We start from the raw sequence: 24112 nt of genomic DNA, 5'->3' as shown, positions 1-24112 counted from the left end.
AGTCATCACCATCATTACTATTAGTCCTACCACTCAGCCTTTAGTCATCACCATCATTACTATTAGTCCTACCACTCAGCCTTTAGTCATCACCATCATTACTATTAGTCCTACCACTCAGCCTTTAGTCATCACCATCATTACTATTAGTCCTACCACTCAGCCTTTAGTCATCACCATCATTACTGTTAGTCCTACCACTCAGCCTTTAGTCATCACCATCATTACTATTAGTCCTACCACTCAGCCTTTAGTCATCACCATCATTACTGTTTGTCCTACCACTCAGCCTTTAGTCATCACCATCATTACTATTAGTCCTACCACTCAGCCTTTAGTAATCACCATCATTACTATTAGTCCTACCACTCAGCCTTTAGTATTCACCATCATTACTATTAGTCCTACCACTCAGCATTTAGTATTCACCATCATTACTGTTAGTCCTACCACTCAGCCTTTAGTCATCACCATCATTACTATTAGTCCCACCACTCAGCCTTTAGTCATCACCATCATTACTATTAGTCCTACCACTCAGCCTTTAGTCATCCCCATCATTACTATTAGGGCTACCACTCAGCCTTTAGTCATCACCATCATTACTGTTAGTCCTACTACTCAGCCTTTTGTCATCACCATCATTACTATTAGTCCTACCACTCAGCCTTTAGTCATCACCATCATTACTATTAGTCCTACCACTCAGCCTTTAGTCATCACCATCATTACTATTAGTCCTACCACTCAGCCTTTAGTCATCACCATCATTACTGTTTGTCCTACCACTCAGCATTTAGTCATCACCATCATTACTGTTAGTCCTACCACTCAGCTTTTTCTGTTGCATATTATCAACTATTGTTGTTTATCCAGAAGGATGGGAGTCTCAAATGGCACGCTATTCACCATATATTGCACTTCTTTTTACCAGAGCCTATGAGGATGGTCCAAAGTAGTGCACTTTATAGGGAATAGGGTGCCATTTTAGACGCAAGCATAGTGTTTTAATAATGTAATTAAAATGTGCATATTAACAGTAGATCACACTGTAAATAACGAATTGTGCTCCATAAAGTTCAAAGTTGGTGTTCCATATCTGAGAGCAGAGGGAGGATTATTTATGTGCTGTATAAAGTGGTAATTGGCTTCTCAAGGTGTGCTGGGCTGGCTAGTGTGTGTCTACAAAGGAGAACTTGGACATGAATATTAATGTTCTCTCTTCTTTTTCTCCCTCTCTATCTCTCTCTCTGTTCTTTTCCACACACACACACACACACACACACACACACACACACACACACACACACACACACACACACACACACACACACACACACACACACACACACACACACACACACACACACACACACACACACACACGTAATATATTTGGCTGCAGTCACTCTAAAATGATTCAAAGGGAAAGTAATTTAATATTCTCATTCATTTTAAATTGGAGCCCTGTAAAAAGAGAGAGCCCGTGTCTGAAATGACACCCTATTCACTCTTCATAGGCCTTGGCAAAAAGCAGTGCACTAAATATGGAATATGGTGCTATTTCAAGTGTCCCTGACAAATAAAGAAAGAGAACTTCTACTGCTACAGGCAAGCGGACAGTGCTTTCCTCCTGATCTGCATTGTATAATCTTTAGAACCACCAAGGCATCTGGTGCTGTAGTCTCAGCTGACTGGCACATAGCCTCTCATCTTGCTACACTCGGCGTCATCAATTTGATCTCAATAAGTAAACATCATTTATTCATCATTTATTTAATTCTCTAGCTGAACATCTCTGCTCGCAGGATTCCATAGAAGAAGAGGACGACAGATTGTTTTAAAGCAGCAGGAAGTAAATGAAGAGCTGAAACGGCATCCCATCTCTCTCTACAGAACCGGAACAACTGCTGCTCCAGAGCACCTCATGAATTGATTCGATATCTCCTGTTATCCTCATATTATTTAGCTTTTATTTTTTCCCCCGATGACTACTTTTGACTTCTCTGATGTGGAAGCGTTTTTGGACTGCCACCCGGACCTCTTTGAGGAGTATGTCGTGCGTAAAGGAAAATGCGATACGGTGAGCAGGTGGTTGAAGGACCAACAGCCGTCCAAAGTCTCCCTTGCCGAGGAAAAGGGTGGCGGAGTGCCCAGGGACCCCCTCTGGCCGATTAACCCTGACGGTCTCCGGCGCCGCTCCTCCCACATGGAGCTCCGACGGAACTTCGCCCGGTCCAAAGCCACCACCGCGCACAGAACCTACGACGAGCACGCCAGTCACAGGGAACACGATGATTCCCAGTCCAGCATGAGACGCCGCGCGTTACTGCGCAAAGCTAGTTCTTTGCCGCCAACAACCGGGCACATTCTGAGCGCCCTTCTCGAATCCAGGGTCAATGTGCCCCAGTACGCTTCCAGTGCCATCGACTACAAATACAGACTGAAGGAAACCAACGAGAGGGAGTTCTTCCTTGAGTTGGTGAAAGATGTCTCCAATGACCTGGACATGACCAACCTGAGTTATAAGATCCTAATCAATGTGTGTATCCTGGTGGATGCGGATAGGTGCTCGCTGTTCCTAGTTGAGGGACCCTCTCACAAGAAAACGCTCGTGTCTAAGTTATTCGACGTGCACCTAGGCACCACTGTGCGACCCTCTTCGAGCACTCTGAACTCTAACGAGGTGCAGGTGCCGTGGGGAAAGGGCATTATCGGATACGTGGCAGAGCATGGGGAGACTGTAAACATACCCAACGCATATGAGGTAAACATTATCAATTTGGAAACACCAGGTTTCCTAAATTACACCTATCACACTGCAAACCCCAAATGCAAAATTATAATATTTTATTTTGATTCAATGCTATTATTGGGATATAGAATCGAAATACCATGACATTAAAATTGTGTGAAACCTCTATGGATACGATCTACACAAAATACTCTGTAATGTCAAAGTGGAAGAAACAAAAGTGAAACGGCATCCTTTCAGTCTCTCTCTCTCTCTCCAGAACCTGAACAGCCGTCCGCTCCAGAGAACATCGTGAATTGACTTGGTAACTCCAGTTATCCTGATTTTCTTCTGCTTATTCTTAAGGTCTTGAAAATCATAATTCCTCTTTGACATTATGGGGTATTGTGTGTAGGCCAGTGACAAAAATATCTCCATTTAATCCATTTTAAATGCAGGCTACATTTTTGGGGGACAAAGTAAAGGGGTGTGTGAATAGTTTCTGAAGACGCTGTATATCCTTCCCCGATCAGGACACCTCCGTGTTATGCTGTCATTCACACATTATCACCATGACAACAATTGGAGCAAAAAATTATGTGTAATTATTACAATTACATTAACAAAAATACTGCCCATCCACCATCGTTTCCTCCATAGACAGGGATATGAAAACCATGGCCAATTCATTCACGGCAAGACTGCAAGCTCCATCTCTCACCATCTCCGCAGTCCCATCCACCAGTCGCGCGCTATACATCATTATATCATGGCCATGGGCGCCTGGCGAGGCAGAGGCAACATGTTGACGTTGGTCTTGTGGGACCTGGGCTACTGGCAATAGACAACAGGCGAGCAGGAATAGAGCAGCATCGTGTGATTTTGAGAGATGTTAAGCCCAGTCCTGGAATCCAGTGGACCAATTTATTTTACATGCGTCGTCCCAAATGGCACCCTATTCCCTCCATAGTGCACTACTTTTGAAAATATAGTGCAGGCCCTGGTTAAAAGTAGTGCACTAGTTGGGCAATAGGGTCACATTTGGGATAAACATTTGTATTAGAGCAATAAGGTATGCAGGTAACTGCCAAAATAAAGGAAACACTTGAGTAAATGAGAGATTCATGTATATAGACACCAGGTGTGGTTGCTGAATTAATTAAGCATTTCACATCCCATCATGCTTAGGGTCATGTATAAAAATGCCCGATTTCCCATTATTTTGGCTACTATGGCTAGAAGAAGATATCTCAGTGACTTTGAAAGAGGGGTCTCAAAGGAGCATAGGGGGTTTAAAGAGATTGTGTGTCCCAGTCACCAAATCTCAACCCAATTGAACACTTATGGGAGATTCTGGAGCAACGCCTGAGATAGCGTTTTCCACCACTATCAAATTATGGAACTCCAAATTATGGATTTTTTGTGGAAGAATATATATATTTTTAAATAATGTTGTATTGTCACATACACCTGGATAGGTGCAATTAAATGTGTTGCTTTACAGGGTCAGCAATTATTACATTTTTTAAACTAGGCAATTCAGTTAAGAACATATTCTTATTTTCAATGACGGCCTATGAACAGTGGGTTAACTGCCTTGTTCAGAGGCACATCAATAGATTTTTCACCTTGTTGGCTCGGGTATTTGAACCAGCCACCTTTTACTTCCCCAAAGCCCTCCAATAGTTCCAGCTACTGACTCGTGGAGGCCCAACGCCCTCCAATAGTTCCAGCTACTGACTCGTGGAGGCCCAACGCCCTCCAATAGTTCCAGGTACTGACTCGTGAAGGCCCAACGCCCTCCAATAGTTCCAGCTACTGACTCGTGGAGGCCAACGCCCTCCAATAGTTCCAGGTACTGACTCGTGGAGGCCCAACGCCCTCCAATAGTTCCAGATACTGACTCGTGGTGCCCAACGCCCTCCAATAGTTCCAGATACTGACTCGTGGAGGCCAACGCCCTCCAATAGTTCCAGATACTGACTCGTGGTGCCCAACGCCCTCCAATAGTTCCAGGTACTGACTCGTGGTGCCCAACGCCCTCCAATAGTTCCAGGTACTGACTCGTGGAGGCCCAACGCCCTCCAATAGTTCCAGATACTGGCTCGTGGTGCCCAACGCCCTCCAATAGTTCCAGATACTGACTCGTGGTGCCCAAAGCCCTCCAATAGTTCCAGGTACTGACTCGTGGAGGCCCAACGCCCTCCAATAGTTCCAGGTACTGACTCGTGGAGGCCCAACGCCCTCCAACAGTTCCAGATACTGACTTGTGGTGCCCAAAGCCCTCCAATAGTTCCAGGTACTGACTCGTGGAGGCCCAAAGCCCTCCAATAGTTCCAGGTACTGACTCGTGGACGCCCAACGCCCTCCAATAGTTCCAGGTACTGACTCGTGAAGGCCCAACGCCCTCCAATAGTTCCAGGTACTGGCTCGTGGAGGCCCAACGCCCTCCAATAGTTCCAGGTACTGACTCGTGGAGGCCCAACGCCCTCCAATAGTTCCAGGTACTGACTCGTGGAGGCCCAACGCCCTCCATTAGTTCCAGGTACTGACTCGTGGAGGCCCAAAGCCCTCCAATAGTTCCAGGTACTGGCTCGTGGAGGCCCAACGCCCTCCATTAGTTCCAGGTACTGACTCGTGGTGGCCCAAAGCCCTATTAAGACACTTTATGTTGGGTTTTCTATTATTTTGGCAGTTACCTGTAGGTCTGGTGCACTGCACATTATTTCTATCTCTACTTTGCACATTCTTCCACTGCAAATCTACAGTTCCAGTGTTTTACTTGCTATATTGTATTTACTTCGCCACCGTGGCCTTTTTTTATCTCACCTCATTTGCTCACATTGTATATACTTATTTTTCTACTGTATTATTGACTGTATGTTTGTTTTACTCCATGTGTAACTCTGTGTTGTTGTATGTGTCGAATTGCTTTGCTTTATCTTGGCCAGGTCGCAATTGTAAATGAGAACTTCTCATCTTGCCTACCTGGTTAAATAAAGGTTAAATAAAAATAAAAATAAAAACGTAAGAATACCATGTGGCTCTCGCTGCAGTGCTGTAGGCTACATTAACACAGTGCGCTGCAGTGCTGTAGGCTACATTAACACAGTGCACTGCAGTGCTGTAGGCTACATTAACACAGTGCACTGCAGTGCTGTAGGCTACATTAACACAGTGCACTGCAGTGCTGTAGGCTACATTAACACAGTGCACTGCAGTGCTGTAGGCTACATTAACACAGTGCACTGCAGTGCTGTAGGCTATGTTATATGTTTTGACCCATATTAACTAGGCTACAGTTATTCCCTAACATCCATTCTCTAAAGAATTACTGATATTCCCTCCCATCAAATCTATTCTGTCGGTTCAGATTGATTTTAGGCTGTCTCTGATTTCTGAATTTAAAAAATATGTGTATATGTGTTTCTATTCATATGTGTGTGTGTGTGTGTGTGTGTGTGTGTGTGTGTGTGTGTGTGTGTGTGTGTGTGTGTGTGTGTGTGTGTGTGCGTGCGTGCGTGCGTGCGTGCGTGCGTGCGTGCGTGCGTGCGTGCGTGCGTGCGTGCGTGTGTAGAGTATTTGTGACATTTCATCTCCTATATGTCTCCTCCTGTAGGACCATCGGTTCAGTGACGAGATAGACAAGCTGACCGGCTATAAGACCCAGTCCATCCTGTGTATGACCATCTGTAACAGTGATGGAGAGGTCATCGGGGTTGTGCAGGCAATCAACAAGAACTCAATCGGAACACCTTTTACTGAGGACGACGAGAAGGTCATTCCACAGCACACCTGAGTTCACAATACTATTAGAAATCATTTCAAATCCTTTAGCTGGGCTTGATTGAGCTTGTCTGGCTTCATGGACCAATAGAAGAGTGGTAAAACTAAAGTTCCTGTACAATGAGAATTCATTATTGTCATTGACAACAAGTCCATTATCTCCACCAATGGGAAATCAGTGTTACTGTCTCAGAATCAAGCTTTTTTTTAAACCTGGAATATACCTTGACCTTATTATTTCACATACAGGAATATCCAATTAGAACTAACCCCAATACAGATGTTACAGCTGTAGGGCTTTCACTACTAACCCCAATACAGATGTTACAGCTATAGGGCTTCACTACTAACCCCAATACAGATGTTACAGCTGTAGGGCTTTCACTACTAACCCCAATACAGATGTTACAGCTATAGGGCTTTCACTTCTAACCCAAATACAGATGTTACAGCTATAGGGCTTTCACTACTAACCCCAATACAGATGTTACAGCTGTAGGGCTTTCACTACTAACCCCAATACAGATGTTACAGCTGTAGGGCTTTCACTTCTAACCCAAATACAGATGTTACAGCTATAGGGCTTTCACTACTAACCCCAATACAGATGTTACAGCTGTAGGGCTTTCACTACTAACCCCAATACAGATGTTACAGCTGTAGGGCTTTCACTACTAACCCCAATACAGATGTTACAGCTGTAGGGCTTTCACTACTAACCCCAATACAGATGTTACAGCTGTAGGGCTTTCACTACTAACCCCAATACAGATGTTACAGCTATAGGGCTTTCACTACTAACCCCAATACAGATGTTACAGCTATAGGGCTTTCACTACTAACCCCAATACAGCTGTAGGGCTTTCACTACTAACCCCAATACAGATGTAGGGCTTTCACTACTAACCCCAATACAGATGTTACAGCTATAGGGCTTTCACCAATGTACATATTTGTTCACATATTGGTCCTGTTCAACCATTTCCTGTGAATTATTTTTTTCTCTTTTAGTGGCTAGTTGATTTTTGTTTTGACATCCTAAATGGCACCCTATTCCCTACACGATGCACTACTTTAGACCAGGACTCTATGGGCCCTACGTAGGGAATGGCACCCTATTCCCTACATGATGCACTACTTTAGACCAGGACTCTATGGGCCCTAAGTAGGGAATGGCACCCTATTCCCTACATGGTGCACTACTTTCAACCAGGACTCTATGGGCCCTACGTAGGGAATGGCACCCTATTCCCTACATGGTGCACTACTTTAGACCAGGACTCTATGGGCCCTACGTAGGGAATGGTGTGAGTAAGGAACAGGGATGCATTTGGGATTAGCCGCGAAGTCCTCCTTAATATCCACCAGGTGGCAGGATTTAGTTAAACAAGACCGTCAACTCCTTTTCAACACTTTATGCATTAGATATTCAGAAGAGTGATAGATACAGACTAATTTATATGAAGACATGCAATTCTTGGCAACCCGTTGTTAAAATAATTTTCACAGATGCATGCTATCTGTGATGCATGCTATTTGTGATGCATGCTATCTGTGATGCATGCTATTTGTGATGCATGCTATCTGTGATGCATGCTATCTGTGATGCATGCTATCTGTGATGCATGCTATTTGTGATGCATGCTATCTGTGATGCATGCTATTTGTGATACATGCTATCTGTGATGCATGCTATTTGTGATGCATGCTATTTGTGATACATGCTATTTGTGATACATGCTATCTGTGATACATGCTATCTGTGATACATGCTATCTGTGATGCATGCTATCTGTGATACATGCTATCTGTGATGCATGCTATTTGTGATACATGCTATCTGTGATACATGCTATCTGTGATGCATGCTATCTGTGATGCATGCTATCTGTGATACATGCTATCTGTGATGCATGCTATCTGTGATGCATGCTATCTGTGATGCATGCTATTTGTGATACATGCTATCTGTGATACATGCTATTTGTGATGCATGCTATCTGTGATGCATGCTATCTGTGATACATGCTATCTGTGATGCATGCTATTTGTGATGCATGCTATCTGTGATGCATGCTATCTGTGATGCATGCTATTTGTGATACATGCTATTTGTGATGCATGCTATCTGTGATGCATGCTATCTGTGATGCATGCTATTTGTGATGCATGCTATCTGTGATGCTTGCTATTTGTGATGCATGCTATCTGTGATGCATGCTATCTGTGATGCATGCTATCTGTGATGCATGCTATCTGTGATGCATGCTATTTGTGATGCATGCTATCTGTGATGCTTGCTATTTGTGATGCATGCTATTTGTGATGCATGCTATCTGTGATGCATGCTATCTGTGATGCATGCTATCTGTGATGCATGCTATCTGTGATGCATGCTATTTGTGATGCATGCTATTTGTGATACATGCTATCTGTGATGCATGCTATTTGTGATGCATGCTATTTGGGATGCATGCTATCTGTGATGCATGCTATTTGTGATGCATGCTATCTGTGATGCATGCTATTTGTGATGCATGCTATTTGGGATGCATGCTATTTGCTAATCTGTTTGAACCTAGTCTTTGAGAGAAATGGCAGCACATATCAAAGAGTTGGGTTGAGACGTAGGTTCAGTGTGTGTTGGAAAATAGGTCTAGGTGGTACCCCACGGCTGTCTTTGAACGGCCCGACAGTCTGCTTAACAGAAAACCAATTAAAAAAGACTCAATCTTACGTAAGTGACTGTTTGTTGTCTAGCACATTCAGAATACCTACTTAATACCTGAGTCATTCATTTACTAAATCAATACTCCATTAAGAGGAAAGCAGCCAGGTGTGTTAATAGACGTTGAAGAAAAGAAGAACGTTATCAATGGTAAACTAGCCACCAAAACACACGCATACACACCCGCATACACACACGCATGCACACACGCATACACACACGCATGCACACACGCATGCACACACTCATACACACACGCATGCACACACTCATACACACACGCATGCACACACGCATACACACACGCATACACACGCGCATACACACACTCATACACACACGCATGCACACACGCATACACACACGCATACACACACACACACATACACACACGCACGCATGCACAGATACGCATACACACACGCGCATACACACACATACACACACACATACACACACGCATACACACACACATACACACACGCACGCAGAGATACGCACGCAGAGATACGCATACGCAGATACGCATGCACAGATACGCATACACACACGCATACACACACGCATACACAGATACGCTTGACGGCCCAAAAAAGTTTGTTAAATCCCACTGATGGATTTTGTGACTCGGCTGTTCAGAAAGAACACAGTAAAGTTGAGATCAGACTCCAACCACTGAATTATAGATGTTGTTTTTCCTGTTTATCATTTAGCCTCAGAACTATAACTATTTCTATCTTCTCCTCTACTTTCCCCCCATCAGGTGCTGCAGATGTATCTACCGTTCTGCGGAATATCCATCTCCAATGCCAAGTTGTTTTCAGAGTCTCGGAAGGAGTACGAGAGGAGCAGAGTGAGTTGACTCATATACTCTTAGAAAAAGGGTTCCAAAAGGGATCTCTGGCTGCCCCCATAGGATAACCCTTTTGGGTTCCATGTATAACTCTCTGTGGAAAGGGTTCTACATGGAACCCAAAAGGGTTCTTCAAAGGGTTCTCCTATGGGAACAGCCAAAGAACCCATTTAGGTTCTACATAGCACCTTTTTTTTCTAAGAGTGGATAGCCTGTCTGTCTCTCACATAGCCTGTCTGTCTCTCACATAGCCTGTCTGTCTCTCACATAGCCTGTCTGTCTCTCACATAGCCTGTCTGTCTCTCACATAGCCTGTCTGTCTCTCACATAGCCTGTCTGTCTCTCAATTTATGTTGATTTTGACTTCCAACCATGAACAAGATGATTAGTACTGATTATGTAAGCCATCATTTAGATGTCTTATTGCATTTAAAGGGACAAACAGTTTACTGTATCCATTGAATCTACTGTTCACAACAACACATGGGGAAACATGTTGTCTTACAACAATCACAAGCTAAACTGTTTACCCTCTGAGGAGTTGTACACTACACCGTTCTCCACACGCTCTCTCTCTCTCTTTCTCTCTCTCTCTCCATTTCTTACACAAATAGAGAGAGTGGTCAGTGTTGTTGTTGTGCTCCTCCAGGCTCTGCTAGAGGTGGTGAATGACCTGTTTGAGGAACAGACAGACCTGGAGAAGATAGTGAGGAAGATCATGCAGAGAGCTGTGACCCTGCTGCAGTGTGAACGCTGCTCTGTGTTGCTGTTGGAGGACATACACTCACCTGTGAGACTGACCTCTCCCCTCTTCTCCTCTGCTTCCCTCTCCCCGGCTCCTCTCCCCTCTTCTCCTCTGCTTCCCTCTCCCCGGCTCCTCTCCGCTCTTCTCCTCTGGCCTCTCCCCTCTTCTCCTCTGCTTCCATCTCCCTGGCTCCTCTCCCCTCTTCTCCTCTGCTTCCCTCTCCCCGGCTCCTCTCCCCTCTTCTCCTCTGCTTCCCTCTCCCCGGCTCCTCTCCCCTCTTCTCCTCTGCTTCCCTCCCCCCGGCTCCTCTCCCCTCTTCTCCTCTGCTTCCTTCTCCCTGGCTCCTCTCCCCTCTTTTCCTCTGCTTCCTTCTCTTCGACTCCTCTCCCCTCTTCTCCTCTGCTTCCCTCTCCCCGGCTCCTCTCCTCCCCCCTCTGCTTTCTTCTCCCTGGCTCCTCTCCCCCTCCTTCTCTCATTTCTCTCTTTCTCTCCTCTCCTCTGCCATGAATGTGTCGTAAACATTAAACTCACTTGTGAGAGCTCAGCTCTTCTCTCCTCCTTTATGTTCTTAATTTCTCTTTCCTTCTGTTTTCCCTCTCCAATACTTCCCTCTCCAATACTTCCCTATCCAATACTTCCCTCTCCAATACTTCCTTTTCCAATACTTCCTTCTCCAATACTTCCCTCTCCAATACTTCCCTCTCCAATACTTCCCTCTCCAATACTTCCCTCTCCAATACTTCCCTCTCCAATACTTCCCTCTCCAATACTTCCCTCTCCAATACTTCCCTCTCCAATACTTCACTCTCCAATACTTCACTCTCCAATTCACCCTCTCTCCAATTCTCCCCTCTCTCCAATTCTTCCTTCTCCAATTATTCCTTCTCAAATTCCCCTCTCTCCAATTCTCCCCTCTCCAATTCCCCCCTCTCCAATTCCCCTCTCTCCAATTCCCCCCTCTCCAATTCCCCCCTCTCCAATTCCCCCCTCTCCAATTCTCCCCTCTCCAATTCTCCCCTTTCCGATTTTCCCCTCTCTAATTCTTCCTCCTCCAATTGTGTGTATTTTATGCAGGTGGTAAAGTTCTCAAAGACCTTTGAGCTCATGTCTCCCCTGTGCAACATGGACCGTGACATCAGGTGAAGTCTTCACTGCTTGGGAGAAGATATTTTAATAATTATACATAACAATTGATAGGAAGGACTGACATCCGTCTGTATCGCCAATCCATGTATTTGGCATTTCTTGAGCGTGTGTGTCTCTTTGACAAAGTCAGCATGGAGAAGCTGTCCTGCTCTGATTGGCTGATCAATAACAGCATTGCTGAGCTGGTGGCGTCCACAGGACTGCCTGTCAACATCAGCGACGTCTGTCAGGACCCCCGCTTTGATGCTGAGGTGTGGCACCAATCACTCACAATGAAAACACGCAAATACACACACACACACACATTTGGACACACACACACACGCACACACAGGCACGCACGTACAGATGTAGGATCTTAATTTGAGCCAGTTTACTACAGCAGGAAAATAATCCTGCAGAAACAGGAAATGTGAATTATTATGTTGATTATGATTCATGCAAATGTTTTGTAGTGGTTGATAGATTTTCTGTTCGTGACAATCCTGATATTTTAAAGCGGAAATTACAAACTTTAAATGCTTTTTTTAAACGTTTAATACACTGCAGGTTTGCATTTCCTTCTGTGCAGGAACATTCTCAGCAACAAAAGAGTGATTCAATTAAAAGACACACACACACACACACACACACACACACACACACACACACACACACACACACACACACACACACACACACACACACACACACACACACACACACACACACACACACACACACACAGACGCGTGGGCATGCACACACAGTAACATTCCTCTCCGTACTCCCCAGGCAGATCAAGCCTCAGGATTCCACATCAGATCAGTACTGTGTGTCCCCATCTGGAACCGGACTCATCAGATAATAGGTGGGTTCACCAGTCTGTTCAGCCTTCCACTGTCACTTGAAAACCACTCGGTCTTTTCATCTTTCTGCTATTCCACCTGTTCAATGATTACAAATATTGATGTATTTTCTGTACTGTTCTAAGGGGTTGCCCAGATTCTAAATCGCCTGGACAGGAGGACGTTCAATGATGCAGATCAAAGACTGTTTGAGGCAAGCTCCCTCTCCACTGAGGTTCTATCTATATATCTATGATGAGACAGTGGGTTGAGCAGGTTCTATCTATCTATATCTACATATTTATGATGACACAGTAGATTGAGCAGGTTCTATCTATCTATATCTATATATGTATGATGAGACAGTGGATTGAGCAGGTTCTATCTATCTATATCTATATATGTATGATGAGACAGTGGATTGAGCAGGTTCTATCTGTCTATATCTACATATTTATGATGACACAGTGGATTGAGCAGGTTCTATCTGTCTATATCTATATATGTATGATGAGACAGTGGATTGAGCAGGTTCTATCTATCTATATCTACATATTTATGATGACACAGTGGATTGAGCAGGTTCTATCTGTCTATATCTATATATGTATGATGAGACAGTGGATTGAGCAGGTTCTATCTATATCTTTATATGTATGATGAGACAGTGGATTGAGCAGGTTCTATCTATCTATATCTATATATGTATGATGAGACAGTGGATTGAGCAGGTTCTATCTATATCTATAAATGTATAAAGAGAGTGGATTGAGCAAGTTCTATCTATCTATATCTATGATGACACAGTGGATTGAGCAGGTTCTATCTATCTATATCTATATATGTATGATGACACAATGGATTGAGCAGTCAGATGGAACAAAGTAAATAGACATTTCAAGGTCATAGATTTAGCCGGTGGTAACTTGTGGAATAGACACTGGCTGGAATGCGGTTTTAACCAATCAGCATTCAGGATTAGACCCACCTGTTGTATAATAGATATTATAAACTGGGTGGTTCGAGCCCTGAATGCTGATTGGCTGACAGCCATGCAATATCAGACCATATACCATGGGTATGACAAAATGTTTATTTTTACTGCTCAAATTGCATTGGCAACCAGTTTATAATAGCAATAAGACGCCCTTTGTGATATATGGCCAATATACCACATCTAAGGGCTGTATCCAGGCACTCTGCGATGTGTCATATTTAACAGCCCTTAGCCGTGGTATATTGGCCATATACCACACCCCCTCGTGCATTATTGCTTCATTAGAAAGCTGTTTTATTGGTAGAAACGTTTTTCTACCCTGTCTCCATACAGGCCTTTGTGATATTCTGTGGGCTGGGGATCAACAACACCATGATGTACAACCAAGTGAAGAAGACCTGGGCCAAGCAGTCTGTGGCCCTGGATGTGAGCATTGATAGTCTGCGTTCCAAATGGTCAAAAGTAGTGCACCATAAAGGGCTTAGGGTGCCATTTGGGACTGAACCATGTACTCTTCTCCCTTCACTCGCTAGGCGTTGAGGATTATTTTTTAAATGTGCCTTTCGTGAACTAACATTCGCACTTGACTTCCCCCCTACTAGCTCTGACTTTACTGATAGCTATTCTACTGAGAAAAAATTTACTTACTATGACTGAGATGTGTGGTTGTCTCACCTAGCTATCTGAAGATGAATGTACTTACTATGACTGAGATATGTGGTTGTCTCACCTAGCTATCTGTAGATGAATGTACTTACTATGACTGAGATATGTGGTTGTCTCACCTAGCTATCTGTAGATGAATGTACTTACTATGACTGAGATATGTGGTTGTCTCACCTAGCTATCTGTAGATGAATGTACTTACTATGACTGAGACATGTGGTTGTCTCACCTAGCTATCTGTAGATGAATGTACTTACTATGACTGAGATATGTGGTTGTCTCACCTAGCTATCTGTAGATGAATGTACTTACTATGACTGAGATATGTGGTTGTCTCACCTAGCTATCTGTAGATGAATGCACTTACTATGACTGAGATATGTGGTTGTCTCACCTAGCTATCTGTAGATGAATGTACTGACTATGACTGAGATATGTGGTTGTCTCACCTAGCTATCTGTAGATGAATGTACTTACTATGACTGAGATGTGTGGTTGTCTCACCTAGCTATCTGTAGATGAATGCACTAACTGTAAGTCGCTCTGGATAAGAGCGTCTGGTAAATGACTGAAATGTAAATGTAAAATGAAAATGTTATCTAGCCAGTCTAGTTGCTGGGCTTTGTGCTCCACTGTCTGTCTGTCTGTCTGTCTGAATGTATGGTCCTCAGAATGCTTTATGAAACAGCGGAGGTCATGTGGTTGAAACACATATCAGCCTTGATGAGAGGCGATATACTAGTATATTATATTATGTTATGTATATACTTCATACTAGTATATTATATTATGTTATGTATACACTTCATACTAGTATATTATGTTATGTATACACTATATACTAGTATATTATATTTACTATATACTAGTATATTATATTATGTTATGTATACACTATATATTAGTATATTATATTTACTATATACTAGTATATTGTATTATATATACTATATATTGGTATATTAAATTATATATACCATATATTATATATACTATATACTAGTATATTATATTAAATATACTATATATTGATATATTATATATACTATATGCTAGTATATTTTTACAGTGTGCAGACATTTTTACAGTTTACAGACATTTTTTGCAGTGTGCAATATTTTTTGGACAGCATCCCCTCTTTGGAAACAGTGAAAATAACTGAAATATTTATGGTGGGAGAGCAGAACCCTGTTGAATATTAATGTGGAGGATCGGCTCGGGCAGCAGAGGATAATACTGTAAAAATGCAGTCATGAGTAGTGTGAACAAGACAATATTGCTTCTATGTGTGCATCCCAAATGGCACCCTATTCACTATATAATGCACTACTTTGTGCCAGATACCATATCATCATGCATGTCCCACACCCACCTGCAGGGGGCCAGAGAGGTTCATGAGGCGAGAGAGAGAGAGAAAGAGAGAGAGAGAGAGAGAGAGAGAGAGAGAGAGAGAGAGAGAGAGAGAGAGAGAGAGAGAAATATAAAGAGAGAGATATAAAGAGAGAGAGAGAGATATATAAAGAGAGAGAGAGATATAAAGAGATGTAACGAGAGAGAGATATAAAGAGATATAAAGAGAGAGGGAGATAAAGAGAGATATAAAGAGAGAGAGAGGGAGAGATATAAAGAGATATAAAGAGAGAGAGATATAAAGAGATATAAAGAGAGAGAGGGAGATAAAGAGAGATATAAAGAGAGAGAGATATAAAGAGAGAGATATAAAGAGATATAAAGAGAGAGAGGGAGATAATGAGAGATATAAAGAGAGAGAGAGATATAAAGAGAGAGATATAAAGAGAGAGCGATATAAAGAGAGAGAGAGATAAAGAGAGAGAGAGATATAAAGAGAGAGATATATAAAGAGAGAGAGAGATTTTTTATTTTATTTTTATTTTTATTTTTATTTAACCTTTATTTAACCAGGTAGGCAAATTGAGAACACGTTCTCATTTACAATTGCGACCTGGCCAAGATAAAGCAAAGCAGTTCGACACATACAACAACACATAGTTACACATGGAGTAAAAACAAACATATAGTCAATAATACAGTGAAAAAAAATAAGTCTATATACAATGTGAGCAAGTGAGGTGAGATAAGGGAGGTGAAGGCAAACAGATATATGTATAAATAAATAAAAATATAAAAAGGCCATGGAGGCGAAGTGAGTACAACACAGCAAGTAAAATAAAAACTAAAAAAAAACACTGGAATGGTTGGTTTGCATTGTAAGAAAGAGCAAAGTAGAGACAGAAATAATGGGGTGCAAAGGAGCAAAATAAATTAATAAATAAATACAGTAGGTAAAGAGGTAGTTGTTTGGGCTAAATTGTAGATGGGTTATGTACAGGTGCAGTAATCAGATAAAGAGAGAGAGAGAGATAAAGAGAGAGAGATATAAAGAGAGAGATATATAAAGAGAGAGAGAGAGAGATATATAAAGAGAGAGAGAGATAAAGAGAGAGAGATATATAAAGAGATATAAAGAGAGAGAGAGAGAGTCAATGAGGATGTTTTCTCCTCCCTCAGATGCTGTCCTACCACGCCACATGCTCCAAGGTAGAGGTGGACAGACTTAAGGTATGTCTGAGAATTACATTACATGTAGAAGAAATAGAAGAATAACAACAACAAAATCTACAAGATAATAATCAAAACATGTGTCCATGTAGAAGTCACCTGGTTACTTTCCCAGGGGTGTATTCACTAGGAACCAAACAGAAGAAAACGGAATGAAACAGGGAGGAATCTACCTGAATTTGTCCAATAGAAACGTTCATTTTGGTTGCAAAACGTTTTGTTACGTCAGACTAATGAGTACACCCCAGGACTATCATGAAGAGGGACTGGTGAGGTGTGGAGGTGGGGGTCGGAGGACCTATCATAAAGAGGGACTGGAGGGACTGGTGAGGGGTGGAGGTGGAGGTGGGGGTTGGAGGACCTGAGGCTTTGAGTTTGTTATTTCCTGTTCACCTGCTAGGACGCTCAATATTCACCCTCACATTCTACTCCCTCAGGCTGCTAAGATCCCTTTGAGCAGTGAGCTGGGCATCGAAGAGTTCCACTTCAACGATTTCTCATTGGACAACGACGCCATGATCACTGCCTCCCTCCGGATGTTTCTGGAACTCGGAGCCGTCCAGAAGTTTAAGATTGACTATGACGTGAGTGAGGTCAACAATATTTCTCTCCAGGGTTGCAAAAATCCAGCAACTTTTCCAAAATCCCTAAATTTTCCAGAAATCGTGGTTGGATTATAGCCGATTTCCTGGTTATTCTGTCCTGACTCCGGGAATCTTCCAACTGGGGTTTCTGTAAAACCTGGGAATTTTGGGAGTACCAGAATTTTGCAACCCTGTTTATCTTGTTTTTTATTAACACTCTTGGTGACATGTTACAGTAACACCTGACATGAACAACAGCAAAACAAACATTCATTCCTTCTGACTGTCCTCCTCCCTCTCAGGTCCTGTGTCGCTGGCTGTTGACGGTGAGGAAGAACTATCGCACGGTGGCGTACCATAACTGGAGGCATGCCTTCAACGTGTGCCAGTGCATGTTCCTCATGATCACAGTGAGTCAACGCAACAAAACATGCTCTATGGACACATTTAGAAAAGAGGGTTCCTCAAGGGTTATTTGGTAAGGCTGATGGTTCTATGTGGAACCGAACCATAATGAGTCAAAGTTCCCTTTGAGCCCTTAAATGGTTCTTTGCCGTTCAGAAAAGGGTTCTTTCATCTTTTAGTGATAATAAAAATGTAGGGGCGTGGTTTGCTCAAATCTTTTTGTGCAGCCGTGAGTGAGAGTGTCATTCCAGTTTATTGTGTGATATCATTACATGTCAGATCTGAATATGGCCAGTACAGTGTCTTGTAAAAGACTCACGTAAGACCTTGTGTCTGTTGAGAACTGTTTGCTGAGTCAGACGATCTGAATCCTCTCCTCAGGAACCCCAGCCCTTCCAGAGCTACCAGTTAACACAAGAATGACACCTGTGGAGTTTTAACAACATAATATGACTAACCAGAATAAAACACAGTGTATGGTTCTTCAAAAGGTTATTTGTAGAACCTTTGAGATTGACAAAGATTCTTTAAAAGAACCATTCTCCATAAAGATTCTTAAAAAGAACCATTCTCCACAAAGATTCTTTAAAATAACCATTCTCCATAAAGATTCTTTAAAGAACCATTCTCCATAAAGGTTCTTTAAAGAACCATTCTCCATAAAGGTTCTATAAAGAACCATTCTCCATAAAGGTTCTATAAAGAACCATTAAAAAGCGTTCTCAATAGCAACGAAAAGGGTTGTAACCATAGCGGAACCTTTTTGGTGCTACTGTATATAGAACCATATTTTATTGGTTCTTTGTAGAACCTTAGGAAAGGGTTCTCTACAGCACTGTAAAAGTTCCATTTAAAACCTTTATAGAACCTTCAAAAAAGGGCCTTCATCAAGAATCCACACCCCTTGAATTTTTCCACATTTTGTTGTGTTACAGCCTGAATTAAAACATTTATTAAATTGAGATTTTGTGTCACTTGCCTACACACAAAATCCCATAATATCAATGTGGAATTATGTTTTTTGAAACTTTTGAAATTAATAAAACATTTAAGGCTGAAATGGCTTGAGTCAATCAACCCCTTTGTCATGGCAAACTGTTTTGTTCACATTGTTCCTCAATTTGTTTCTCCACCAAGGCAATTAAAATAAAGATTAACCAATTACAATGGTTCTGTCCCAAATTACCTATTTTGTTCCCCACTTTTGACCAGGGACGGGACAAGGGTAGTGCACTATATAATGAATAGAGTGCCATTTGGGACACAAGTAATGTCTTGGACAGTTTCCGTACTTCCGTTGCCTCTGTGTCCGCAGACGGCTGGTTTCCAGGATGTTCTGTCGGATGCAGAGACCCTGGCGTTGATGGTGGGTTGTCTCTGCCATGACTTAGACCACCGTGGCACCAACAACGCCTTCCAGGCCAAGTGAGTCACCTCGGCTGAGCCCCAAAGAGAAATAAGGAAAACGAAGGAAAATAAAGAAAAATGAGGAAGATATTAGTCTGATCAGTCAGTCAGTCTGCACGTCCGTCCGTCCGTCCGCCTGTCCGTCCATCTTCTCTGTTAATCAATCAATCAGTCAATTGGTGCAGTCAGTTGAATGTCCCTCCTCTGCTGCTTCCTACAGGACTGGCTCTGCTCTGGCCCTGCTCTATGGGACATCAGCCACTCTGGAGCATCATCACTTCAACCATGCAGTCATGATCCTACAGAGTGAGGTGACCTTGGCTACCATCACCTTTACTTAACAGCTTCCATTTATTACCTGAAAATAGATCTTTTTCAACAGGGTCATAAAATCTTAATACACTGCTCAAAAAAATAAAGGGAACACTTAAAAACACAATGTAACTCCAAGTCAATCACACTTCTGTGAAATCAAACTGTCCACTTAGGAAGCAACACTGATTGACAATACATTTCACATGCTGTTGTGCAAATGGAATCGACAAAAGGTGGAAATTATAGGCAATTAGCAAGACACCCCCCAAAACAGGAGTGATTCTGCAGGTGGTGACCACAGACCACTTCTCAGTTCCTATGCTTCCTGGCTGATGTTTTGGTCACTTTTGAATGCTGGCGGTGCTCTCACTCTAGTGGTAGCATGAGACGGAGTCTACAACCCACACAAGTGGCTCAGGTAGTGCAGCTCATCCAGGATGGCACATCAATGCGAACTGTGGCAAAAAGGTTTGCTGTGTCTGTCAACGTAGTGTCCAGAGCATGCAGACGCTACCAGGAGACAGGCCAGTACATCAGGAGACATGGAGGAGGCCGTAGGAGGGCAACAACCCAGCAGCAGGACCGCTACCTCCGCCTTTGTGCAAGGAGGTGCACTGCCAGCGCCCTGCAAAATGACCTCCAGCAGGCCACAAATGTGCATGTGTCTGCTCAAACGGTCATGAACAGACTCCATGAGGGTGGTATGAGGGCCCGACGTCCACAGGTGGGGGTTGTGCTTACAGCCCAACACCGTGCAGGACGTTTGGCATTTGCCAGAGAACACCAAGATTGGCAAATTCGCCACTGGCGCCCTGTGCTCTTCACAGATGAAAGCAGGTTCACACTGAGCACATGAGCACATGTGACAGACGTGAAAGAGTCTGGAGACGCCGTGGAGAATGTTCTGCTGCCTGCAACATCCTCCAGCATGACCGGTTTGGCGATGGGTCAGTCATGGTGTGGGGTGGCATTTCTTTGTGGGGCCGCACAGCCCTCCATGGGCTCGCCAGAGGTAGCCTGACTGCCATTAGGTACCGAGATGAGATCCTCAGACCCCTTGTGAGACCATATGCTGACACATGCACATTTGTGGCCTGCTGGAGGTCATTTTGCAGGGCTCTGGCAGTGCACCTCCTTGCACAAAGGCGGAGGTAGCGGTCCTGCTGCTGGGTTGTTGCCCTCCTACGGCCTCCTCCACGTCTCCTGATGTACTGGCCTGTCTCCTGGTAGCGCCTGCATGCTCTGGACACTACGCTGACAGACACAGCAAAGCTTTTTGCCACAGTTCGCATTGATGTGCCATCCTGGATGAGCTGCACTACCTGAGCCACTTGTGTGGGTTGTAGACTCCGTCTCATGCTACCACTAGAGTGAGAGCACCGCCAGCATTCAAAAGTGACCAAAACATCATCCAGGAAGCATAGGAACTGAGAAGTGGTCTGTGGTCACCACCTGCAGAATCACTCCTGTTTTGGGGGGTGTCTTGCTAATTGCCTATAATTTCCACCTTTTGTCTATTCCATTTGCACAACAGCATGTGAAATGTATTGTCAATCAGTGTTGCTTCCTAAGTGGACAGTTTGATTTCACAGAAGTGTGATTGACTTGGAGTTACATTGTGTTGTTTAAGTGTTCCCTTTATTTTTTTGAGCAGTGTATATATTTTGCTCATGTCTTCCATCAGGGTCATAGATTCTTAATATTAATATGTATTTTTGTCATGTCTTCCAACATGGTTATAATATCATAATATGTATTTCTGTCATGTCTTCCAACAGGGTCATAATATCACAATATGTATTTCTGTCATGTCTTCCAACAGGGTCATAATATAACAATATGTATTTCTGTCATCTCTTCCAACAGGGTCATAATATCACAATATGTATTTCTGTCATGTCTTCCAACAGGGTCATAATATCACAATATGTATTTCTGTCATGTCTTCCAACAGGGTCATAATATCTTTGCCAACCTGTGTTCCAAAGAGTACAGTAGTATGATGCAGCTGCTGAAACAGGCCATCCTCTCCACTGACCTCACCCTGCACTTCCAGTAAGTCTTCCAACTTCCACATACAGTTGTAGAAGAGATACTTGATAACATAAACAGACCGGTACTCAGGCTGCCTCCCATCTGCTTTGCCATTGAACCTGCCTCCTTTTCCTTGTATCTGTTTTGTGACTCTATCTGTGCTCCTAAACAGGCGAAGGAGCAAGTTCTTTGACCGTGTTCTGTCTGGAGAGTTCAGCTGGACAGACGAGGCTCACAGAGAACTTCTCAGGTCCTTCCACCTTTCTTACTTGTCTATTGAAAAATGATCAACAACCTCCTTATGTGGAGACTTGGTTTGGTTCTGAACAACCTCTGACCCCTGTCATCACCAGGTCTATGCTAATGACAGCATGTGACTTGGGTGCAGTGACCCGCCCCTGGGAGATCTCCAAACAGGTGAAACGTTACAAAACTTCTTCCTGTGTCACAAATGGCACCCTAATCATTGTACAGTGTACTAGTTTTGACTAGGGTCCATAGGATCATCATTGACATCATTGACATCACTTTGAAATCCCCCTGCAGGTTGCGGAGTTGGTGACCAGTGAGTTTTTCGAGCAAGGTGACAGGGAGAGGTCTGAGCTCAAGTTAACTCCAGCGGTAAGCAGTATACAGTACTACTGTAACACCTCCCTTAAAACTACACTTCCTTTCAAACTATACTTCCCTTCAAACTACACTTCCTGTTAAACTACACTTCCTGTTAAACTAGACTTCATTGTACAACTTCCCTTCCAACTACCCCTCCCTTCAAAATAAACTTCCCTTCACTACACTTCTCTTCATTGTCAGATCATCAACTTTGATATTAACGCTCCATCCACTACGACCTTGATTCACTTGAGTCCAAACTCCATTGATGCACGTTTCATCTGCACCGCATTTAGGAAGTAGACTTTTATCTTTCCTTCTGCTGAGCTTCAGTATCTTTATAACACCCTCTGGGTTCCCAAAACTTAGCCTTGATGTAGGAGGTTCTTTCTTTTGATATTCAACTGTTGGGATGAAATGACTAAAGTTAGTTAAGTGATTAGGAGTGCCTTTCATGGTGGAGGATAGTGTAACAGCAGTTTCTCTTCCTGACCCCGCCCCCGTCTCTCTCTTCAGGCCATCTTTGACCGTAATCGTAAAGACGAGCTGCCCGCCCTGCAGTTGGAGTGGATAGATGGGATCTGTAAGCCCCTCTACCAGGTAACGGACTCACCTGTTCTAAACCCACCTTGTCTGTTTGTTACTGACACACCAAGTTAAAGGAGAAATCCAACGCAATAAAATCTATGTACAGTACTTTTGTTTAGTCCAGACCTGTATGTTTTCACAGTGTGATGTCTTCTGAAATGTCTTCATTTCATCCCTTTGTTCAGTCATCCTGCATGAAATGAGCCTATGTCTGTCTATGATGCAGCCTCTTCTAAGTCAGTCTCCCACACTGCCGCCCCTCTAGGCTCTGATGAAGCTAAACGTGAAGCTGAAGCCTATGGTTGATGGGATAGCAGCCAACCGCATGAAGTGGAAGGAGCTGGGCTCGTCCTATCAGCAGCACACACACAGAACCGCAGAGACCAATCAGAGTCCTGACTCTGAGTCAAGACCCAACCCAGAGACCAATCAAAATCCAGACTCCAGTCAGAACTCGCAACTAGAGTTTGGGTCAAATTCAGTATTTGATCAGACGTCAGTTCTCACTACAGAGTCTAGTGGTCATTCAGAGTTTGGGTCACATTCAGTATTTGATCAGACGTCAGTTCTCACTACAGAGTCTAGTGGTCATTCAGAGTTTGGGTCACATTCAGTATTTGATCAGACGTCAGTTCTCACTACAGAGTCTAGTGGTCATCTGGGGTCAGATGGAAGTATAGTGTCTGGTCAGCTGTCTCAGGGGCAGGGGGCTGAGGTTTGAGGAGAGAGGGAAGGGGAGAGAGAAGGAGGGAGGAGAGAGGGAGGGGGGATTAAAAGATAGGGAGGGGGAGAGAGAAGGAGTGAGGAGAGAGGGAGGGGGAATTAGGAGAGAGGGAGGGGGAATTAGGAAATAGGGAGGGAGAGAGGAGGGAGAGAGAGGAGGGAGAGAGAGAGAGGGGGAATTAGGAGATAGGGAGGGGGAGAGAGAAGGAGGGAGGAGAGAGGGAGGGGGAATTAGGAGATAGGGAGGGGGAGAGAGAAGGAGGAAGGAGAGAGGGAGGGAATTAGGAGATAGGGAGGGGGAGAGAGAAGGAGTGAGGAGAGAGGGAGGGAATTAGGAGATAGGGAGGGGGAGAGAGAAGGAGTGAGGAGAGAGGGAGGGAGG

General features: G+C 43.5%; 1 protein-coding gene across 4 annotated transcripts; it reads left to right on the top strand.

The window, feature by feature from the left end:
• Positions 1-1452: 1452 nt before the first annotated feature.
• Positions 1453-23770, top strand: LOC129837598 (dual 3',5'-cyclic-AMP and -GMP phosphodiesterase 11A-like). 4 transcript variants are annotated; one of them, XM_055903892.1, is made up of 21 exons: positions 2681-2767; positions 3015-3059; positions 6354-6512; positions 10012-10101; positions 10751-10891; positions 11921-11985; positions 12123-12243; positions 12767-12842; positions 12966-13033; positions 14150-14242; positions 17012-17062; positions 17500-17646; positions 17949-18056; positions 19367-19476; positions 19679-19769; positions 21728-21828; positions 21980-22057; positions 22161-22224; positions 22354-22428; positions 22936-23019; positions 23273-23769. In XM_055903892.1, the coding sequence occupies exons 3-21, from the start codon at positions 6417-6419 to the stop codon at positions 23726-23728; spliced, it is 2115 nt and encodes a 704-aa protein (XP_055759867.1). In that variant the 5' UTR covers positions 2681-2767; positions 3015-3059; positions 6354-6416; the 3' UTR covers positions 23729-23769. The 4 variants fall into 4 exon arrangements, with proteins under 4 accessions (XP_055759866.1, XP_055759867.1, XP_055759868.1 ...); XM_055903891.1 differs by lacking the exon at positions 3015-3059 and having other exon boundaries at positions 1453-2767; positions 23273-23770; XM_055903893.1 differs by lacking the exons at positions 2681-2767; positions 3015-3059; positions 6354-6512 and adding an exon at positions 9001-9398.
• Positions 23771-24112: the final 342 nt, after the last annotated feature.

This window comes from Salvelinus fontinalis, chromosome 38, assembly GCF_029448725.1.
Source record: "Salvelinus fontinalis isolate EN_2023a chromosome 38, ASM2944872v1, whole genome shotgun sequence".
NCBI lineage: Eukaryota > Metazoa > Chordata > Actinopteri > Salmoniformes > Salmonidae > Salvelinus > Salvelinus fontinalis.
The sequence above is the reverse complement of the archived record's forward strand: the minus strand, read 5'-3'. Positions and strand labels throughout refer to the sequence as shown.